The 22,172-nt window shown below is 42.2% G+C and overlaps 1 protein-coding gene across 2 annotated transcripts in view; it reads left to right on the top strand.

Annotated features, from left to right (window-relative positions):
* sfxn5a (sideroflexin 5a) overlaps window positions 1-22,172 on the top strand; it is a 41,833-nt gene that overhangs the window by 18,172 nt on the left and 1,489 nt on the right. For both annotated transcript variants that reach the window (XM_042303219.1, XM_042303220.1), the window contains 8 exons: window positions 8,134-8,160; window positions 8,301-8,355; window positions 8,450-8,475; window positions 8,752-8,805; window positions 8,943-8,999; window positions 10,195-10,260; window positions 10,476-10,566; window positions 21,578-21,693. In XM_042303219.1, the coding sequence (XP_042159153.1) occupies window positions 8,134-8,160; window positions 8,301-8,355; window positions 8,450-8,475; window positions 8,752-8,805; window positions 8,943-8,999; window positions 10,195-10,260; window positions 10,476-10,566; window positions 21,578-21,693 (492 nt within the window). The remainder of the gene's footprint in view (window positions 1-8,133; window positions 8,161-8,300; window positions 8,356-8,449; window positions 8,476-8,751; window positions 8,806-8,942; window positions 9,000-10,194; window positions 10,261-10,475; window positions 10,567-21,577; window positions 21,694-22,172) is intronic.

Below are 22,172 nucleotides of genomic sequence, written 5' to 3'. Positions count from 1 at the left end.
GACTGGGATATGTTCCGCAATCTTGAAGCGTGGAATCATATTGGTCGGACCAGCGTTGAACAAACCTGAGAGCGGGAGCTTCCTGTTTTAGTTTCTGTCTATAGGCTGGAAGCAACAAAATGGAGTCGTGGTCAGCTTTTCCAAAAGGAGGGCGGGGGAGGGCCTTATATGCGTCGCGGAAGCTAGAATAACAATGATACAGGGTTTTACCAGCCCTGGTAGCACAATCGATATGTTGATAGAATTTAGGGAGTCTTGTTTTCAGATTAGCCTTGTTAACCTCTTGATGCTACCCATCCCGGATCCGGGATCGTGACTACGGCTCAAGCTCATTAGCATAACGCAAAATGCGAAAAAATATTCTTAGACATATTTAACCTCCACACCTACACAAGTCCAATAGCTCAAATGAAAGATAAACACCTTGTTCATCTACCCAGCAAGTCAGATTTCTAAAATGTTTTACGGCGAAAACATAGCACACATTTATATTAGACCACCACCGAAACAAAAGGCAAGCGGCGGCCATTTTGTCCCAGAAAATATAAAATTTAAAAGTAGGATTAAAAAATAAATAATTCACTAACCTTTTGAAAATCTTCATCAGATGACAGTAATATTACATGTTACACAGTACTTTTTTTTTTCAATAATATGCCATTAATATCCATAAATCTCTGTTTACAATGATGACATTTCAAAAATGCTACTCAAAATGTCCGGAGAAATTATGATAGCTCCGACAGATAACATCAGATAACAAGCAATAAACATGACTAAATATACATGTTCTACATATAGTTACAAAGATACACTTCTTCTTAATACAACCGCTGTGTTACATTTATTTTTAACGTTACAGAATTCGTTCACTAGTCTATGCTATGAGTCGGCGCTCAGATATTAGCAGTGTCTCCTCTACGTTTGGAGTCCACAGAAACCCAAAATAACCACATAAATATTCCCTTACCTTTGATGTTCTTCGATCAGAAGACGTAGAAGGAGTCATACTTACCCAATACATCGTTTGGTTTCAAGTTGTGCGTCTTTGTATTAGCATATGCTAACAGCTTCAGCTGAAATGCACCCAAAATAACTTCTGCTCCTTCTGGTCCCGCACTCTTGCGCAATCAAACTTCAAAATTACATATTATATGTCGACTAAACTGGTCAAACTAAGTGCAGAATCGAGCAAAATGATGTTTTTATCATGTAAAACAATGATAATCGCAAACAAACGAACCGGCTTCAACTGGTGTCTATTGGAAAAGAACGTTCTCCAAATCGGCCGCGCGCAATAGAGTGCATGTATGTGAGAGTGAACCGGGCATTTTCGCCCGCCAAAGGATGAGGGAGCGCGAAATTCAAACAATGAACGTGCCAATTGAAAGCAGACATCGCGCTGAACAAATACATACTGTTCCCAGATCGGTAGCTGCCTGGGAAGGGTGGGGGCGATGACGTCAAAGTTGACCCAACTTTTCTCTTGACAAGAGAGAGTTTGGGAGAAAGGCTGCCCTGAGAGTTCTGCTTTACATACAGACATAATTTAAACGGTTTTAGAAACTTTAGAGTGTTTTCTATTCAATAATTATTATTATATGCATATATTAGCAATTTTGGAAAAAAATATTTTCAGTTTACTATGGGCACGCACTTCCTCCAACGGGGGCAGTATTGAGCCATAAGCTCAAGAGGTTAACTTCTTGGATATAGGGGGCGCTCTTTTAATTTATGAATACAAAAACGTGCCCGTTTTAAGTGCAATATTTTGTCACGAAAAGATGCTCGACTATGCATATAATTGGCAGCTTTGGAAAGAAAACACTCTAAGGTTTCCAAAACTGCAAAGATATTATCTGTGAGTGCCACAGAACTCATGCTACAGGCGAAACCAAGATGAAACTTCAACCAGGAAATGGGCAGAATTTTTGAAGCTCTGTTTCCCATTGTCTCCTTATATGGCTGTGAATGCGCCGGGAATGAGCCTGCCCTTTCTATCGTTTCTCCAAGGTGTCTGCAGCATTGTGACGTATTTGTAGGCATATCATTGGAAGGTTGGCCATAAGAGACTACATTTACCAGGGGTCCGCCCGGTGTCCTTTGTCTAAATTGGTGCGTAATCTACAAGCTGCACGCAGTCATCCAGTGATTGAGTGGAGAGAGGAGGCTTTCAACGAACGATATATCATGAAGAGATATGTGAAAAACACCTTGAGGATTGATTCTAAACAACGTTTACCATGTTTCAGTCGATATTATGGAGTTAATTTGGAAAAAAGTTCGGCGTTTTGAAGACTGAATTTTAGTTTTTTTTTTGGTAGCCAAACGTGACGCACCAAACGGAGCAATTTCTACTAAACAAATAATCTTTCAGGAAAAACTGAGCATTTGCTATCTAACTGAGAGTCTCCTCATTGAAAACATCTGAAGTTCTTCAAAGGTAAATGATTTTATTTGAATGATTTTCTGGTTTTTGTGAAAATGTTGCCTGCTGATGCTAACGCTAAATGCTATGCTGAATGCTACGCTAGCTGCGCTAGCTGTTACACAAATGCTTGTTTTGCTATGGTTGAGAAGCATATTTTGAAAATCTGAGATGACAGTGTTGTTAACAAAAGGCTAAGCTTGAGAGCTAGCATATTAATTTCATTTCATTTGCGATTTTCATGAATAGTTAACATTGCGTTATGGTAATGAGCTTGGCTGTATTCACGATCCCGGATCCGGGATGGCTCGACGCAAGAAGTTAAAATCCCCAGCTACAATGAATGCAGCCTCAGGATATGTGGTTTCCAGTTGACATAGAGTCAAATAAAGTTTGTTCAGGGCCGTTGATGTGTCTGCTTGGGTTGGGGGAATATATGCGGCTGTGATTATAATCGAAGAGAATTCTCTTGGTAGATAATGCGGTCGACATTTGATTGTGAGGAATTCTAAGTCCGGTGAACAGAAGGACTTGAGTTCCTGCATGTTGTTATGATCACACACGTCTCGTTAATCGTAAGGCATACCCCACCGCCACTCTTCTTGTTTCTGTCGGCGCGATGCGTGAAGAAACCAGATGGCTGTACCGACTCCGATAGCGTGTCTTGAGTGAGCCATGTTTCCATGAAGCAAAGAACGTTACAGTCTCTGGGAGGGAAACGAAGCGGTCTTCTGGTCAGACTCCGGAGACGGGCACACCGTGCACCACTCCCTAGCATTCTTCTTGCCAATGTCCAGTCTCTTGACAACAAGGTTGATGAAATCCGAGCAAGGGTAGCATTCCAGAGGGACATCAGAGACTGTAACGTTCTCTGCTTCTCGGAAACATGGCTAACTGGAGAGACGCTATCCGAAGCGGTGCAGCCAGCGGGTTTCTCCACGCATCGCGCCAACAGAAACAAACATCTTTCTAGTAAGAAGAGGGGCGGGGGCGTATGCCTTATGACCAACGTGACATGGTGTGATGAAAGAAACATACAGGAACTCAAATCCTTCTGTTCACCTGATTTAGAATTCCTCACAATCAAATGTAGACCACATTATCTACCAAGAGAATTCTCTTCGATTATAATCACAGCCGTATATATCCCCCCCCAAGCAGACACATCGATGGCTCTGAACGAACTTTATTTAACTCTCTGCAAACTGGAAACGATTTATCCGGAGGCTGCATTCATTGTAGCTGGGGATTTTAACAAGGCTAATCTGAAAACAAGACTCCCTAAATTTTATCAGCATATCGATTGCGCAACCAGGGGTGGAAAGACCCTGGATCATTGTTACTCTAACTTCCGCGACGCATATAAGGCCCTGCCCCGCCCCCCTTTCGGAAAAGCTGACCACGACTCCATTTTGTTGATCCCTGCCTACAGACAGAAACTAAAACAAGAAGCTCCCACGCTGAGGTCTGTCCAACGCTGGTCTGACCAAGCTGACTCCACACTCCAAGACTGCTTCCATCACATGGACTTGGAGATGTTTCGTATTGCGTCAGACAACAACATTGACGAATACGCTGATTCGGTGTGCGAGTTCATTAGAACGTGCGTTGAAGATGTCGTTCCCATAGCAACGATTAAAACATTCCCTAACCAGAAACCGTGGATTGATGGCAGCATTCGTGTGAAACTGAAGGCGCGAACCACTGCTTTTAATCAGGGCAAGGTGTCTGGTAACATGACTGAATACAAACAGTGCAGCTATTCCCTCCGCAAGGCTATCAAACAAGCTAAGCGCCAGTACAGAGACAAAGTAGAATCTCAATTCAACGGCTTAGACACAAGAGGCATGTGGCAGGGTCTACAGTCAATCACGGACTACAGGAAGAAACCCAGCCCAGTCACGGACCAGGATGTCTTGCTCCCAGGCAGACTAAATAACTTTTTTGCCCGCTTTGAGGACAATACAGTGCCACTGACACGGCCTGCAACGAAAACATGCGGTCTCTCCTTCACTGCAGCCGAAGTGAGTAAGACATTTAAACGTGTTAACCCTCGCAAGGCTGCAGGCCCAGACGGCATCCCCAGCCGCGCCCTCAGAGCATGCGCAGACCAGCTGGCCGGTGTGTTTACGGACATATTCAATCAATCCCTATACCAGTCTGCTGTTCCCACATGCTTCAAGAGGGCCACCATTGTTCCTGTTCCCAAGAAAGCTAAGGTAACTGAGCTAAACGACTACCGCCCCGTAGCACTCACATCCGTCATCATGAAGTGCTTTGAGAGACTAGTCAAGGACCATATCACCTCCACCCTACCTGACACCCTAGACCCACTCCAATTTGCTTACCGCCCAAATAGGTCCACAGATGATGCAATCTCAACCACACTGCACACTGCCCTAACCCATCTGGACAAGAGGAATACCTATGTGAGAATGCTGTTCATCGACTACAGCTCGGCATTCAACACCATAGTACCCTCCAAGCTCGTCATCAAGCTCGAGACCCTGGGTCTCGACCCCGCCCTGTGCAACTGGGTACTGGACTTCCTGACGGGCCGCCCCCAGGTGGTGAGGGTAGGCAACAACATCTCCTCCCCGCTGATCCTCAACACTGGGGCCCCACAAGGGTGCGTTCTGAGCCCTCTCCTGTACTCCCTGTTCACCCACGACTGCGTGGCCACGCACGCCTCCAACTCAATCATCAAGTTTGCGGACGACACAACAGTGGTAGGCTTGATTACCAACAACGACGAGACGGCCTACAGGGAGGAGGTGAGGGCCCTCGGAGTGTGGTGTCAGGAAAATAACCTCACACTCAACGTCAACAAAACTAAGGAGATGATTGTGGACTTCAGGAAACAGCAGAGGGAACACCCCCATCCACATTGATGGAACAGTAGTGGAGAGGGTAGCAAGTTTTAAGTTCCTCGGCATACACATCACAGACAAACTGAATTGGTCCACTCACACAGACAGCATCGTGAGGAAGGCGCAGCAGCGCCTCTTCAACCTCAGGAGGCTGAAGAAATTCGGCTTGTCACCAAAAGCACTCACAAACTTCTACAGATGCACAATCGAGAGCATCCTGGCGGGCTGTATCACCGCCTGGTATGGCAACTGCACCGCCCTCAACCGTAAGGCTCTCCAGAGGGTAGTGAGGTCTGCACAACGCATCACCGGGGGCAAACTACCTGCCCTCCAGGACACCTACACCGCCCGATGCTACAGGAAGGCCATAAAGATCATCAAGGACATCAACCACCCGAGCCACTGCCTGTTCACCCCGCTGTCATCCAGAAGGCGAGGTCAGTACAGGTGCATCAAAGCTGGGACTGAGAGACTGAAAAACAGCAGCATTCTATCTCAAGGCCATCAGACTGTTAAACAGCCACCACTAACATTGAGTGGCTACTGCCAACACACTGTCAATGACACTGACTCTACTCCAGCCACTTTAATAATGGGAATTGATGGGAAATGATGTAAATATATCACTAGCCACTTTAAACAATGCTACCTTATATAATGTTACTTACCCTACATTATTCATCTCATATGCATACGTAGATACTGTACTCTATATCATCGACTGCATCCTTATGTAATACATGTATCACTAGCCACTTTAACTATGCCACTTGGTTTACATACTCATCTCATATGTATATACTGTACTCGATATCATCTACTGTATCTTGCCTATGCTGCTCTGTACCATCACTCATTCATATATCCTTATGTACATATTCTTTATCCCCTTACACTGTGTATAAGACAGTAGTTTTTTGGAATTGTTAGTTAGATTACTTGTTCGTTATTACTGCATTGTCGGAACTAGAAGCACAAGCATTTCGCTACACTCGCATTAACATCTGCTAACCATGTGTATGTGACAAATAAAATTTGATTTGATTTGTCTCTCTGGAATGTTACCCTTGCTCGGATTTCATCAACCTTGTTGTCAAGAGACTGGACTTTGGCGAGTAGTATGCTTGGGAGCGGTGCGCCATGTGCCCGTCTCCGGAGCCTGACCAGAAGACCGCTTTATCTGCTCCTTTTATGGCAACGTTGTTTTGGTTCGCCGGCTGGGATTTGATCCATTGTCCTGGGTGGTGGGCAAAACACAGGATCCGCTTCGGGAAAGTCGTATTCCTGGTCGTAATGATGGTGATTTGATGTTGCTCTTATATCCAGTAGTGCCTCCCGACTGAATGTACTAAAACCTAAGCTTACCTGGGGTACCAATGTAATAAATAACACGGTTATTCATGTATTCTACATCTAGCTACATGTGGAACTTCCATCCTCTCAGGCCAGGGTCACAATGTATGAATTTATGGTTGGATCAGAATCAGCGTTATAATCATTGTCCAGTACAGAGAAATAAGTTAAACCACAAGTCCAAATCCCTATCTCCATCCATGGTTAATTTAGAAAAGGGATGATTTTAGCTAGCTAGCCACCAGAAGACAACAACACAACGAGATGCAACAATTCCATTTCTTTTCTGTCAATAATGACTTGTGATGTAATTGGTCTGAAGTCAAATCCAAACAGACTTCCCTTGATACCTTTTTTTGCTGCTGCAGGACCAATCACAGCTGAGATTACTCAGTTTAGCTCAATGCTTATTGGCTTATTTGTTTTTTTTAAAAATTATCAAGGAAGCCCAAATGCTCGCTAGCTTCCCTTGCATACAATGCTACGGGGGCAACAATGTCATCAGATAGATGCCCTACACTTACTGAGACACAGGAATGCTGTTTCGTTTGCTCTGATGCTTTCTCCGGTAAGATACATTCAGCAGCCTCTTCTGAATTGATGGAAATGTATGGAACACAGAGAGACGAAATATACATGACTTTGTATGTTTTTTATTTTTGTCTTGGAATTTTTTGGGGAAGCCTGGCTTCCCTTGGAATCCATGAATACACGCCACTCAAAGCAATTAACTTTTTGTCCTGAATTCAAAACTGATTGGCTGGGCCTTGTTCCCCAGTGGTTGGAACTGGCTGCCAAGTGAGTGGGCCTATGCCCTCCCAGGCCCACTCATGGCTGCACACCTGCCCAGTCATGTGAGATCCATAGATTAGGGCCCAATTTATTTATTTAAATTGACTGATATCCTTAAATTAACTGTAACTCTGTAAAATCTTCAAGTTTTGCATGTTGTGTTTTATATTTTTGTTCAGTATACTTCAAAATCTATGGCAAAACCTGAAAATGGTTGTCTACCAATTTGACAGAGCTTGGGCAAATGTTGCCAAATCCAGGTGTGCAAAGCTCTTAGTATCTTACTCAGAAAGACTCCCAGCTGTAATCGCTGCCAAAGGTGCTTCTACAAAGCATTTACTCAGCTGTGAGATATGAGATATTTGTGCATTTCATTTTCAATATATTAGCAACAATTTCTAAAAACATTTAGTTCACTTTGTCATTATGGGGTATTGTGTGTAGATGGATGAGATAATGTTTTATTTAATCCATTTTGAGTTCAGACTGTAACACAACAAAATGTGGAGTAAGTCAAGGGGTATGGATACTTTCTGAAGGCACTGTACTATTCCAAAGAGGTTTTTTGTTTTCAAGCATATTGTTTATGATGCTTGCAATATGTAGTTGTAGCATACTCCTTACATTCAGCAGCCCAACATTTTCCCTCACTGCTCTGAAATGACACAGATGTTGTTTTTGACTCTCTAGCTATGGGAAGCCCAAAAGGTGAAGCAAGTAAGTTTTGGTGCACGTCTGCTTTGTATAAAGCAGTTTGACCCCATTTTGACCCCATGTATTTATTGCCATACGGTACATTCCCCCTCTCCTCTTGGCAGCATGATGATGATGTTACACTATCTCATATCTGAATGCAGGCCATCATTCATCCTGACACAGGAGAGAAGATCTTCATGCCTTTCCGAATGTCAGGTATGACTTCCCAAATGAAGATTTTCGACAGAGTGACTTTTATTTGGTTACTTGTCATTTTTACACTGATTTATATTATTTTGTATCTATACAGGTTATGTCCCATTTGGAACACCAATTGTAAGTCTTATATGAAAAATTACTGTATTTCATATGTATCTATGGAAAGAATATTCAACTTTGGCTATTTGTTTAATTATACATTGTCTTTACTGACTTCTTGGGGTAGATGGAAGCTTAGCCCTGGTCCAGGGTTTTAGTGTGCTTTACTGCACTTAGTAGAGGAATGTGCGCTAACAACATGGACCAGAGCTAATGGAAGCCGTCATTCTGGATCTGATAGACACAATGTAAGAGCGTAGTTGAGCTATTGTCTCCCTATCTGGTGTCGTCTAGGTTGTGGGCCTTCTTCTTCCAAATCAGACTGTGGTATCTACTATTTTCTGGCAGGTAAAAAAAATGTCAAGACACCTTTTCAACAATAACCTTTTACCATATTGTTAATATCCACATTGGCTATGTTCTCCTTCCCAGTTGGGTTAACTGATGTAATTGAATTTCACTGAATGTTTTTTTTCTCCTTTCAGTGGCTGAACCAAAGTCACAATGCCTGTGTCAACTACTCAAACCGCAATGCTACTAAGGTAGTGTATGATGTTTCTAAGGTAGTGTATGATGTTTCTAAGGTAGCGTAGGATGTTTCTGCTAAGGTAGCGTAGGATGTTTCTGCTAAGGTAGCGTAGGATGTTTCTAAGGTAGTGTATGATGTTTCTAAGGTAGTGTATGATGTTTCTAAGGTAGCGTAGGATGTTTCTGCTAAGGTAGCGTAGGATGTTTCTGCTAAGGTAGCGTAGGATGTTTCTGCTAAGGTAGCGTAGGATGTTTCTGCTAAGGTAGCGTAGGATGTTTCTGCTAAGGTAGCGTAGGATGTTTCTGCTAAGGTAGCGTAGGATGTTTCTGCTAAGGTAGCGTAGGATGTTTCTGCTAAGGTAGCGTAGGATGTTTCTGCTAAGGTAGCGTAGGATGTTTCTGCTAAGGTAGCGTAGGATGTTTGTGCTAAGGTAGCGTAGGATGTTGCTGCTAAGGTAGCGTAGGATGTTGCTGCTAAGGTAGCGTAGGATGTTGCTGCTAAGGTAGCGTATGAGAGGATGATGGATTTTGTTTACGGCTTGATTCCCAGAAAAGCTATTAAATTACAGTTCTGTGTAAGTGTTTTTTGTGCCACAGACTGTGCTGCTCAATAGCAACTAGCACTGCACCTCCTCCATCTGGTACTGTAGATTTCCTTCAGTATGTGGTTATCACTAAAACGTCACAATACGTTTGATTTGGCTGCTGGGGGGCAAGGAGAACCCCAGCTCAGCTAAAACCATTGACAAGTACGTTCCGTTTTCAAGGGATTGTTAAATATATGTTAACTATTTTGTTGTATTATCATCACCTCTTGAAGAGCATAGTCAGAACTATACATTTCAGATTATTCAATGCAAAACAATTGCGCACTTTTAGTTCCATCATCAGAGTTATACAGCAATTAACTTCTCCCCAGCAGGCAAATCGAACTCTCTGCACCTTATTGTGATGTTGTATTAATAATTACCTATTTAACCATGGGTCATGTTTATTAGGCCCAAACAGAATAAAATTGACTGGAACAGGGAGGGATTACCTGGACTTGCAATAAGAAATGTTTTGCTAAGGTTTGCCCTATAAAAAGAAGTGTTTTGCACATATGGCTGATGTCGAAGTTTTGTTATTCAAGGTAATGATTTTAGCCAGCGTTAGACTTATGTGAGAGGCTGTGAAATACTAAGTCATTCATGTTGTTGTTTATATTAGCCTACACCAACATCCACGTTTCTTCAAGGTTACTTCGGAGCTGTGACCAGTGCTGTCTCCCTTGCGGTCAGTTGTTGATTATTATACATTTATTGTAATTAATATTCAGTCTCAGAGCAGGGATTCTGTCCTGCCTATTTGTGTTATATGTAATAACATAGGTGCTACAAGTTAAATGGGTTTAAGTTTCAAAGTTTATTTGCCACATGCATAGGATACGACAGGTGTAAAACAGTACACATTTAGTTGTGGGTTTATCCTAAAGTTTGTGCTGTGTTTAGGTGGGACTGAATGTACTGATTCAGAGAGCCAACAGGTTGAGTCCAGCAACCCAAATAATCATACAGAGACTCATCCCTTTCCCAGCTGTGGGTATGTATTCATAAATAATGATTTATTAAGTGATTATCATGACAGTATTCATGTGAAAATCTAGACTTGATTAAAACACCCATTTACCACAATGTAATATGAGCTACAGGTGCAAATAAATACTGCCATTACGTTTGGGTTCATTCTTTGTCCTCTCCTGTATGTAGGTCTTCCCCTTTGCATCCCTCACATGGATACACCACATTTTAACAAGAGCTGCAAATAAACTGGTGTCAGAGGAGGCAGAGTTTTGCAGGCTTATAAAATGTCCTTGCTGATGTTTTGCTGCTGACTTCTATTCAAAAGGGATGGATCAAAATTGACAGAAGGGTTTAAAAAAAATATTGTCCAGGGATGGTCATGTTATTGATGACATTTCTATATTTCTCAGTGTTTTAGAATAAGTTGCTTATTAGGCTACATATCGATGTGTGCCCTCATCTCTGATTCTCCGCTGGGCTTGCAATATCAAATGTCTATAAAATATTTAGTGCGGTCTCAATCAAATGATTCATAGGCTATAGACTATATACTGCGAAGTGTATGCTCAGAGCAAAGTTATATTTCTAAGATAGCTGCTGGGATGGTGTAAATATAACTAGGCCGCATTACACATTGCAATGAATATTCCAACTCTGAGCCCTGGCCTGCTCTGCTCTTGCTGATCAAAAACTGTTTTGTGTCCTGCCTAACCAATGGCTGTGCTGTGTAGGCCTACGGTGGCAGTTCAGAAAGAGCGTCAAAAGCTTCTGAAACTAATATGTGATTAGACCGACAGAGCACACATTTTTATTTTTTTCTTGCGTCGTGGACTAGCCTATGTTCAGTTTGAGAAGGAGAGCGTGAAGATGAGGAGGACCAGAGGTCAACATTGATAGATTTGATAAAAAATAATGTTAAATACATCATGGGCAATAATCAGAGTTATGACCTCAAAATAAGCCAGATTCAGAACAAGCCTCACTACCTATGGAAATATATTCTCAGTATTACCCAAGAACAAGGAGGTCTTGGGGTTTTCGATTTCAATACTCTAAATAATACATATTTATTTTTTAAAACTTTTTTTGGCCCCTTTTTGCTCCCCAATTTCGTGGTATCCAATTGGTAGTTTGTCTTGTCCTATCACTGCAACTACCGTACGGACTCGAGAGGCGAAGGTCGAGAGCCATGAGTCTTCCAAAACATGACCCTGCCAAGCTGCACTGCTTCTTGACACACTGTTCGCTTAACCCGGAAGCCAGCCGCACCATACACCGTACAACTGGCGACCGTGTCAGGGTGCATGCGCCTGGCCCGCCACAGGAGCCGCTAGAGCGCGATGGGACAAAGACATCTCGGCTGGCCAAACCCGGACAAAGCTGGGCCAATTGTGCATCGCCTCATTGGTCTCCCAGTCGCGGCCGGCTGCAACACAGCCCAGGATCGAACCTGGATCTGTAGTGACACCTCAAGCACTGCAGTGCCTTAGACAGCTGCGCCCCCCAGGAGAGTATTTGGAATGTCTTCCCTATGTATTTATTTGACTCTGGTGGTGGTTTAGAATTTCTGCTTCCGTGTAATTTTGATGTTTATAAAATCCCAATAAAATTGGCCAAATTTCATAAGCAGGCACTTTTAGCGTATAAACATAATTGTCCTCCACACAGATACTTTCTATGGAACAACAAAGATATACGATTAAAAATAAGCCATTTTTTTTCAGAACTGGTTTCAGAATACATTTATTTTGGTTGGTCAGTTACTGAATGAGGATGGATATCTACTCTCATAAGGGGAATTTCTTGATAAGTTTAGCATTCCAATGACCCAGAGAGAGTATGCAACAACAACAAAAATGATGTGACTCCAATATATTTATTTTTTCTCTGTGGTTGATGTAACAGATTTACATTCAAATATATTTGTTTGCAATATTAACATTATCAAAGATAAATGTAGTAATGAACAGATTAATAATATTGTTTGTGATACTACATTTCCCTCAGCAAGATTTTTTCGGTCAAATAACTTGCTAAAATTGCTAACAAATATTGTATCAGTAACAAGGTAAAGGATGTTTCATTTAAAATGTTACATACAATTTATCCTGTGAAACATGTTTTGGAAAGATTCAAGTTGTGATTTCTTTGGAATGGAGAAGGAGACCATTATTTGTTTTTACCTGTATTTATAGTATACTTGTTTGGGATTGACATACAGAACTTTGTTACAAAAAAAACAGGACAGGTTGTACAATTTTAAAGATTTTGATATCATTTATTTCAGAAATTCTGACAATGAAGATATTTAATTGAACTGCTAATAATATTAGGTACATTTAATATTCACAAATGCAAATGGTCTAATTCAGAAAACTTTTAGTTCACTTTATAATTTAATTTAAATAATATGGCACTACTTATTACTTTCTTTTTTTTTAAAGCGATCAAAACTTTTATTCTTAATGAATATGTTTTAGTTTTGGATTCCTGGCAATGTAAATAGTTTGTATGTATGCTTGTTTGCATGTGACTATTCCTCTTTTGATTGTTGATATTTGTTTGTTAATAAATAAATAGTAATAAGTTTTAAAAAATCAAAATATTGCAATGGTGAACCCCCCCCCATTGCTCTATATATATATATCTATATATACACACACACATATATATACAGTGCCTTGCGAAAGTATTCGGCCCCCTTGAACTTTGCGACCTTTTGCCACATTTCAGGCTTCAAACATAAAGATATAAAACTGTATTTTTTTGTGAAGAATCAACAACAAGTGGGACACAATCATGAAGTGGAACGACATTTATTGGATATTTCAAACTTTTTTAACAAATCAAAAACTGAAAAATTGGGCGTGCAAAATTATTCAGCCCCCTTAAGTTAATACTTTGTAGCGCCACCTTTTGCTGCGATTACAGCTGTAAGTCGCTTGGGGTATGTCTCTATCAGTTTTGCACATCGAGAGACTGACATTTTTTCCCATTGCTCCTTGCAAAACAGCTCGAGCTCAGTGAGGTTGGATGGAGAGCATTTGTGAACAGCAGTTTTCAGTTCTTTCCACAGATTCTCAATTGGATTCAGGTCTGGACTTTGACTTGGCCATTCTAACACCTGGATATGTTTATTTTTGAACCATTCCATTGTAGATTTTGCTTTATGTTTTGGATCATTGTCTTGTTGGAAGACAAATCTCCGTCCCAGTCTCAGGTCTTTTGCAGACTCCATCAGGTTTTCTTCCAGAATGGTCCTGTATTTGGCTCCATCCATCTTCCCATCAATTTTAACCATCTTCCCTGTCCCTGCTGAAGAAAAGCAGGCCCAAACCATGATGCTGCCACCACCATGTTTTGTGGTGCCAAAACATAACATTTTGCATTGTTGCCAAAAAGTTTTTTGGTTTCATCTGACCAGAGCACCTTCTTCCACATGTTTGGTGTGTCTCCCAGGTGGCTTGTGGCAAACTTTAAATGACACTTTTTATGGATATCTTTAAGAAATGGCTTTCTTCTTGCCACTCTTCCATAAAGGCCAAATTTGTGCAATATACGACTGGTTGTTGTCCTATGGACAGAGCCTCCCACCTCAGCTGTAGATCTCTGCAGTTCATCCAGAGTGATCATGGGCCTCTTGGCTGCATCTCTGATCAGTCTTCTCCTTGTATGAGCTGAAAGTTTAGAGGGACGGCCATGTCTTGGTAGATTTGCAGTGGTCTGATACTCCTTCCATTTCAATATTATCGCTTGCACAGTGCTCCTTGGGATGTTTAAAGCTTGGGAAATCTTTTTGTATCCAAATCCGTCTTTAAACCTCTTCACAAAAGTATCTCGGACCTGCCTGGTGTGTTCCTTGTTCTTCATGATGCTCTCTGCGCTTTTAACGGACCTCTGAGACTATCACAGTGCAGGTGCATTTATACGAAGACTGGATTACACACAGGTGGATTGTATTTATCATCATTAGTCATTTAGGTCAACATTGGATCATTCAGAGATCCTCACTGAACTTCTGGAGAGAGTTTGCTGCACTGAAAGTAAAGGGGCTGAATAATTTTGCACGACCAATTTTTCAGTTTTTGATTTGTTAAAAAAGTTTGAAATATCCAATAAATGTCGTTCCACTTCATGATTGTGTCCCACTTGTTGTTGATTCTTCACAAAAAAATACAGTGTTATATCTTTATGTTTGAAGCCTGAAATGTGGCAAAAGGTCGCAAAGTTCAAGGGGGCCGAATACTTCAGCAAGGCACTGTATAGAGTTGAAGTCGGAAGTTTACATACAGCTTAGCCAAATACATTTCAACTCAGTTTTTCACCATTCCTGACATTTAATCCTAGTAAAAATTCCCTGTCTTAGTTAGGATCACCACTTTATTTTAAGAATGTGAAATGTCAGAATAATAGAGAGAATGATTGATTTATTTCAACTTTTATTTCATTCATCACATTCCCAGTGGGTCAGAAGTTTACATACACTCAATTAGAGTGTATGGTAGCATTGCCTTTAAATTGCTTAACTTTGGTCAAACGTTTCCGGTAGCCTTCCACAAGCTTACCACAATAAGTTGGGTGAATTTTAGCCCATTCCTCCTGACAGAGCTGGTGTAACTGAGCCAGGTTTGTAGGCCTCCTTGCTCGCACATGCTTTTTCAGTGCTGCCCACAAATGTTCTATAGGATTGAGGTCAGGGCTTTGTGATGGCCACTTCAATACCTTGACTTTGTTGTCCTTAAGCCATTTTGCCACAACTTTGGAAGTATGCTTGGGGTTATTGTCCATTTGGAAGACCCATTTGGGACCAAGCTTTAACTTCCTGACTGATGTCTTGAGATGTTGCTTCAATATATGCACATAATTTTCCTACCTCATGATGCCATCTATTTTGTGAAGTGCACCAATCCCTCGTGCAGCAAAGCACCCCCACAACATGATGTTGCCACCCCCGTGCTTCACGGTTGGGATGGTGTTCTTCGGCTTGCAAGCCTCCCCCTTTTTCCTCCAAACATAACGATGGTCATTATGGCCAAACAGTTCTATTTTTGTTTTATCAGACCAGAGGACATTTCTCCAAAAAGTGGCTTCTTCTTTGCTGAGCAGCCTTTCAGGCTATGTCAATATAGGACTCGTTTTACTGTGGATATAGATACTTTTTACCTGTTTCCTCCAGCATCTTCACAAGGTCCTCTGCTGTTGTTCTGGGATTGATTTGAACTTTTCGCACAAAAGTACGTTCATCTCCAGGAGACAGAACATGTCTCCTTCCTGAGCTGTAGGAGGGCTGCGTGGTCCCATGGTGTTTATACTTGCGTACTATTGTTTGTACAGATGAATGTGGTATCTTCAGGCGTTTGGAAATTGCTCCCAAGGATGAACCAATCTTGAGGTCTACATTTTTTTTCTGAGGTCTTGGTTGATTTCTTTTGATTTTCACATGATGTCAAGCAAAGAGGCACTGAGTTTGAAGCTAGACCTTGAATACATCCACAGGTACACCTCCAATTGACTCAAATTGATGTCAAATAGCCTATCAGACTCTTCTAAAGCCATAACATAATTTCCTGGAATTTTCCAAGCTGTTTGAAGGCACAGTCAACTTAGTGTATGTAAACTTCTGACCCACTGGAATTGTGATACAGTGAAATAATGTGTCTGTAAACAATTGTTGGAAAAATGTATTGTGTCATGCACATAGTAGATGTCCTAACCGACTTGTCAAAACTATAGTTTGTTAACAAGAAATGTGTGGAGTGGTTGAAAAACAAGTTTTAATGACTCCAACCTAAGTGTATGTAAACTTCCGACTTCAACTGTATATATTTAAATATATTCTAGTAACTTACATTGTGGTTCTGAACCTTGAAGCAGCAGCCATAGCACAATAAATCGGCAAATTCGAGTAGGCATAATTCATTTCAACAGTCCTCATTTCAATTACACTTTACTACCAACAAGATGGCTTTGTGTTGGAGCCTATTTATTCCTATTTAAGAAATAAGAGGTAGGCCTATCTGTTTGAATGATGAAATTAGGCTATAGGCTGCTATATCCTCCACCCACCATGCACTCTTTAAATAGCCTACCTTCATATCAGTGAAGGGCTGTTAAGTTCAAACCAAGACTCGAATTGAGAGGGTATGCCATAGGCCTACCTTTTTATTAAGAAAATGGCGAAAATCACAGACCTACCCCTTGTTAGCTTACATTTTGAAGAAAATAAATGGATCTATAGCAGAGCTTTGGTCCGTGTTGCTTTCTGCTAGAAAGACCGTGACTCCAATGCATATGGGGGATATCATTGTTTCGTTTGTTTGACATTTAGAGGCTGAGCTACAACCTTCTATAGCCGAGGAGACAAAAAATGTACTTTGCTTGGGAAGTAATCTAATTCTGTCACTATCGCTTAATTAAGCTATTCACTTTCTGTACAATAGAAGATGTTTAAACCCAGACAGCTTTTAGAGAAACACTTGTGACCTTCTCTCGTTGGGTTAAGCCACAGAAGAAGAGTAGCCAGCAGATAAAGCTTACATTATTCTGCGTCATTAGGTCTACTCTGCCTAGGGTGGAAAGGTAGGCCTAGCTTTTGAAAGATTCCTAATGATGTCTCAGATTTAATTATTGGCAAACGGACAGTTTTGTTGCAAATAAGGCACACTGATTTTGGCTCCCGAGTGGCACAATGGTCTAAGGCACTGCTTAGTGCAAGAGGCGTCACTATAGTACCTGGTTCGATTCCAGGCCGTATCACATCCGGCCATGATTGGGAGTCCGGGTTTGGCCGGAGTAGGCCATCATTGTAAATATGTTGTTCTTAACTGACTTGCCTAGTTCAATTTAGCCTGTAATTTCAGTCATTTGTGTGGGGGAAAAAAACATTCTGAAATGTAAAATGACGTGGAATTGCATTAAATGTTTATAAAAGGCACTTTTCTTGGACCTGCAAATACGATGATATAGTAAAAACATTTCATTAATCTAAAGGTGATCTTTCCACCCATACTCTTGTGCATGGTGGTCTGCGGACCAACAACCTTCTGGCCCTCAGCCCTCTGCTCTATCAAAATGTCTGTGTTTCCATGTAATGCTTACTTTATGAAGAACAGTTTTGTAACCTGCACATCTAAGGCTCTGGTCTATCCAAGATGTGAGGGGACAACGTAGACATGTTTTCTGCTATCCACTTTGTTTTAGTTATTATTTTGGGTATATGGGATGGTCACTTTCTTTTCAAACATTCAGGGAGAGTTTCGGTAAAATATATTTTGCTGAAGGGAGGACCATCCATTTTCATTTCAGAGAAGCCCGATTTTCTCCATGTAACCCTTTTATTATAAATAACGTTCACTCAAATCAAATTTTATTTGTCACATACACATGGTTAGCAGATGTTAATGCGAGTGTAGCGAAATGCTTGTAACAATGCAGTAATAACCAACGAGTAATCTAACCTAATTTCACAACAGCTACCTTATACACACACAAATGTAAAGGGATGAAGAATATGTACATAAAAATATATAAATGAGTGATGGTACAGAACGGCATAGGCAAGATGCAGTAGAAGGCATCGAGTACAGTATATACATATGAGATGAGTAATGTAGGGTATGTAAACATTATATTAAGTGGCATTGTTTAAAGTGACTAGTGATACATTTTTTTTTACATGTATGGCAGCAGCCACTCAATGTTAGTGGTGGCTGTTTAACAGTCTGATGGCCTGAGATAGAAACTGTTTTTCAGTCTCTCGGTCCCTGCTTTGATGCACCTGTACTGACCTTGCCTTCTGGATGATAGCGGGGTGAACAGGCAGTGGCTCAGGTGGTTGTTGTCCTTGATGATCTTTATGGCCTTCCTGTGACATCGGGTGGTGTTGGTGTCCTAGAGGGCAGGTAGTTTACCACCGGTGATGCGTTGTGCAGACCTCACTACCCTCTGGAGAGCCTTACGGTTGTGGGCGGAGCAGTTGCCGTACCAGGCGGTGATACAGCCCGACAGGATGCTCTCGATTGTGCATCTGTAGAAGTTTGTGAGTGCTTTTGGTGACAAGCCGAATTTCTTCAGCCTCCTGAGGTTGAATAGGAGCTGCTGCGCCTTCTTCATCATGCTGTCTGTGTGGGTAGACCAATTCAGTTTGTCTGTGATGTGTACGACGAGGAACTTAACTTTCTACCCTGTCCACTACTGTCCCGTCGATGTGGATAGGCGGGTCCTCTGCTGTTTCCTGAAGTCCACGATCATCTCCTTAGTTTTGTTGATGTTGAGTGTGAGGTTATTTTCCTGACACCACACTCCAAGGGCCCTCACCTCCTCCCTGTAGGCCGTCTCGTCGTTGTTGGTTATCAAGCCTACCACTGTAGTGTCGTCTGCAAACTTGATGATTGAGTTGGAGGCGTGCATGGCCACGCAGTTGTGGGTGAACAGAGAGTACAGGAGAGGGCTCAGAACGCACCCTTGTGGGGCCCCAGTGTTGAGCATCAGCAGGGTGGCGATGGTGTTACCTACCCTCACCACCTGGAGGCGGCCCGTCAGGATGTCCAGTACCCAGTTGCACAGGGCGGGGTCGAGGCCCAGGGTCTCGAGCTTGATGACTAGTTTGGAGGGTACTATGGTGTTAAATGCTGAGCTGTATTCGATGAACAGCATTCTCACGTAGGTATTCCTCTTGTCCAGATGGGTTAGGGCAGTGTGGTTGTGATTGCGTCGTTTGTGGACCTATTGGGGCGGTAAGCAAATTGGAGTGGGTCTAGGGTGTCAGGTAGGGTGGAGGTGATATGGTCCTTGACTAGTCTCTCAAAGCACTTCATGATGACGGGAGTGAGTGCTACGGGGCGGTAGTCGTATAGCTCAGTTACCTTAGCTTTCTTGGGAACAGGAACAATCCTCTTGAAGCATGTGGGAACAGCAGACTGGGATAAGGATTGATTGAATATGTCCGTAAACACACCATCCAGCTGGTCTGCGCATGCTCAGAGGTCTCGGCTGGGGATGCCGTCTGGGCCTGCAGCCTTGCGAGGGTTAACACGTTTAAATGTTTTACTCACGGAGAGTCCGCAGGTTTTGGTAGCGGGCCGTGTCAGTGGCACTGTATTGTCCTCAAAGCGAGCAAAGAAGTTGTTTAGTCTGTCTGGGAGCAAGACATCTTGGTCCACGACGGGGCTGGTTTTATTTTTGTAATCCGTGATTGACTGTAGACCCTGCCACATACCTCTTGTGTCTGAGCCGTTGAATTGTGACTCTACTTTGTCTCTATACTGACGCTTAGCTTGTTTGATTGCCTTGCGGAGGGAATAGCTACACTGTTTGTATTCGGTCATGTTTCCGGTCACCTTGCCCTGGTTAAAAGCAGTGGTTCACGCTTTCAGTTTTGCGCGAATGCTGCCATCAATCCACGGTTTCTATTTGGGGAATGTTTTAATAGATGCTGTGGGTACGACATCGCCTATGCACTTGCTAATGAACTCGCTCACCGAATCAGCGTATTTGTCAATGTTGTTGTTTGACGCAATGCGGAACAAATCCCAGTCCACGTGATCGAAGCAATCTTGAAGCATGGAATCCGATTCGTCGGACCAGCGTTGAACAAACCTGAGAGCGGGAGCTTCCTGTTTTAGTTTCTGTCTATAGGCTGGAAGCAACAAAATGGAGTCGTGGTCAGCTTTTCCGAAAGGAGGGCGGGGGAGGGCCTTATATGCGTCGCGGAAACTAGAATAACAATGATCCAGGGTTTTACCAGCCTTGGTAGCAAAATCGATATGCTGATAGAATTTAGGGAGTCTTGTTTTCAGATTAGCCTTGTTAAAATCCCCAGCTACAATGAATGCAGCCTCAGGATATGTGGTTTCCAGTTTACATAGAGTCAAATAAAATTTGTTCAGGGCCGTCTGTGTCTGCTTGTGGGGGGGAATATATGCGTCTGTGATTATAATCGAAGAGAATTCTCTTGGTAGATAATGCGGTCGACATTTGATTGTGAGGAATTCTAAGTCAGGTGAACAGAAGGACTTGAGTTCCTGTTTTGTTGTTATGATCACACCACGTCTCGTTAGTCGTAAGGCATACCCCCCCGCCCCTCTTCTTACCAGAAAGATGCTTGTTTCTGTCAGCGCGACGCGTGAAGAAACCAGCTGGCTGTACCGACTCCGATAGCGTGTCTCGAGTGAGCCATGTTTCCGTGATGCAAAGAACGTTAGTCTCGGATGTCTCTCTGGAATGCTACCCGTGCTCGGATTTCATCAGCCTTGTTGTCAAGAGACTACACATTGGCGAGTAGTATGCTCGGGAGCGGTGCGCGATGTGCCCATCTCCGGAGCCTGACCAGAAGACTGCTTCGTCTGCCCCTTTTACGGCGTCATTGTATTGGTTCGCCGGCTGGGATCCGATCCATTGTCCCGGGTGGTGGGCAAAACACAGGATCCGCTTCGGGAAAGTCGTATTCCTGGTCGTAATGATGGTGAGTTAACGTTGCTCTTATATCCAGTAGTTCCTCCCGACTGTATATAATAAAACCTAAGATTACCTGGGGTACCAATGTAATAAATAACACGTAAAAAAACAAAATACTGCATAGTTTCCTAGGAACGTCAAGCGAGGCGGCCATCTCTGTCGGCGCCGGAAGTTCACTCTGTAACCTTTGTGTGGTTAGCATTGTGTAGCTAATAGCTATCCTCCTACTACCTCGATCACTGTTCAATGTTGACAAGGTTATACTGTAAGCTCTCCCTAGTTGTACATGTGTAACCTATGTCCTTACTGAGGGATGGTCTATAGAAATCACTTGCTGAAGTGGAATCCTCCAAACAAATTAATGTGAAATGTATGCGTTGGTCATGTTGGAATACTCTTAAAATGCATCTACACTTCCTTCCATTTTTAAAGTAGTCTAGTTGTTGGATTAGTGATTACTTCAAGTATGGGAGGGAGGAAAGACACATTTTTACAGTCTTTAAACAGGTAGGTCTCAATGTCAGCTGAATGTTATGCAGCGGCACTTTCACAACCAGTCTTCTCCACTTCCTCAGCCAGTGCCAACATTTGCAATGTGGGCCTCATGAGGCACAATGAGCTGTCAGAGGGCATCGACGTGCTGGACGAAAATGGGAACGTGGTGGGCTCCTCAAAGATTGCTGCCAAACATGTGAGTGGCTGGCCATCGGAACTCACACTAGCCTGTATAAAAACACTGTTTCCTCCTGGCCATGAAATGTTTGATATCATTCCACAAAAACTGACTGGCTAGCTAGCTATCAAACATACTGTGCAGATATATCAAATGCAATATTTTTCCAAATTTGAGGGGTCTTTAGACTGAAAGATATCCTGACCAAGATGGCCGTCCTGTTATCACGTTGTCGATATGTCTATGACCATTCTAGTGTTTTATTTGATGTGTTCCTGACAAAATATGTTGTCTGTAAACTGTTAATATTGTATATTCAATGCGACATTTGTATTTTTGTGTGGAGAATCCGTTTCTGAATAGTCTGTCCACTACTGAAGTCTGTATGATTCATCATATGAGGTTGAACAAACAACAGGTTTATTTGATGATTTATTATTAGTCTAACATATTTATGCCTTTTTTCCACATATGCCATATCCTTCTAATCTCATGGA

Source organism: Oncorhynchus tshawytscha, linkage group LG21, assembly GCF_018296145.1.
Source record: "Oncorhynchus tshawytscha isolate Ot180627B linkage group LG21, Otsh_v2.0, whole genome shotgun sequence".
Classification (NCBI taxonomy): domain Eukaryota; kingdom Metazoa; phylum Chordata; class Actinopteri; order Salmoniformes; family Salmonidae; genus Oncorhynchus; species Oncorhynchus tshawytscha.
Note: the sequence above shows the minus strand (reverse complement) of the source record. Positions and strands in the feature narration are given on the sequence as shown.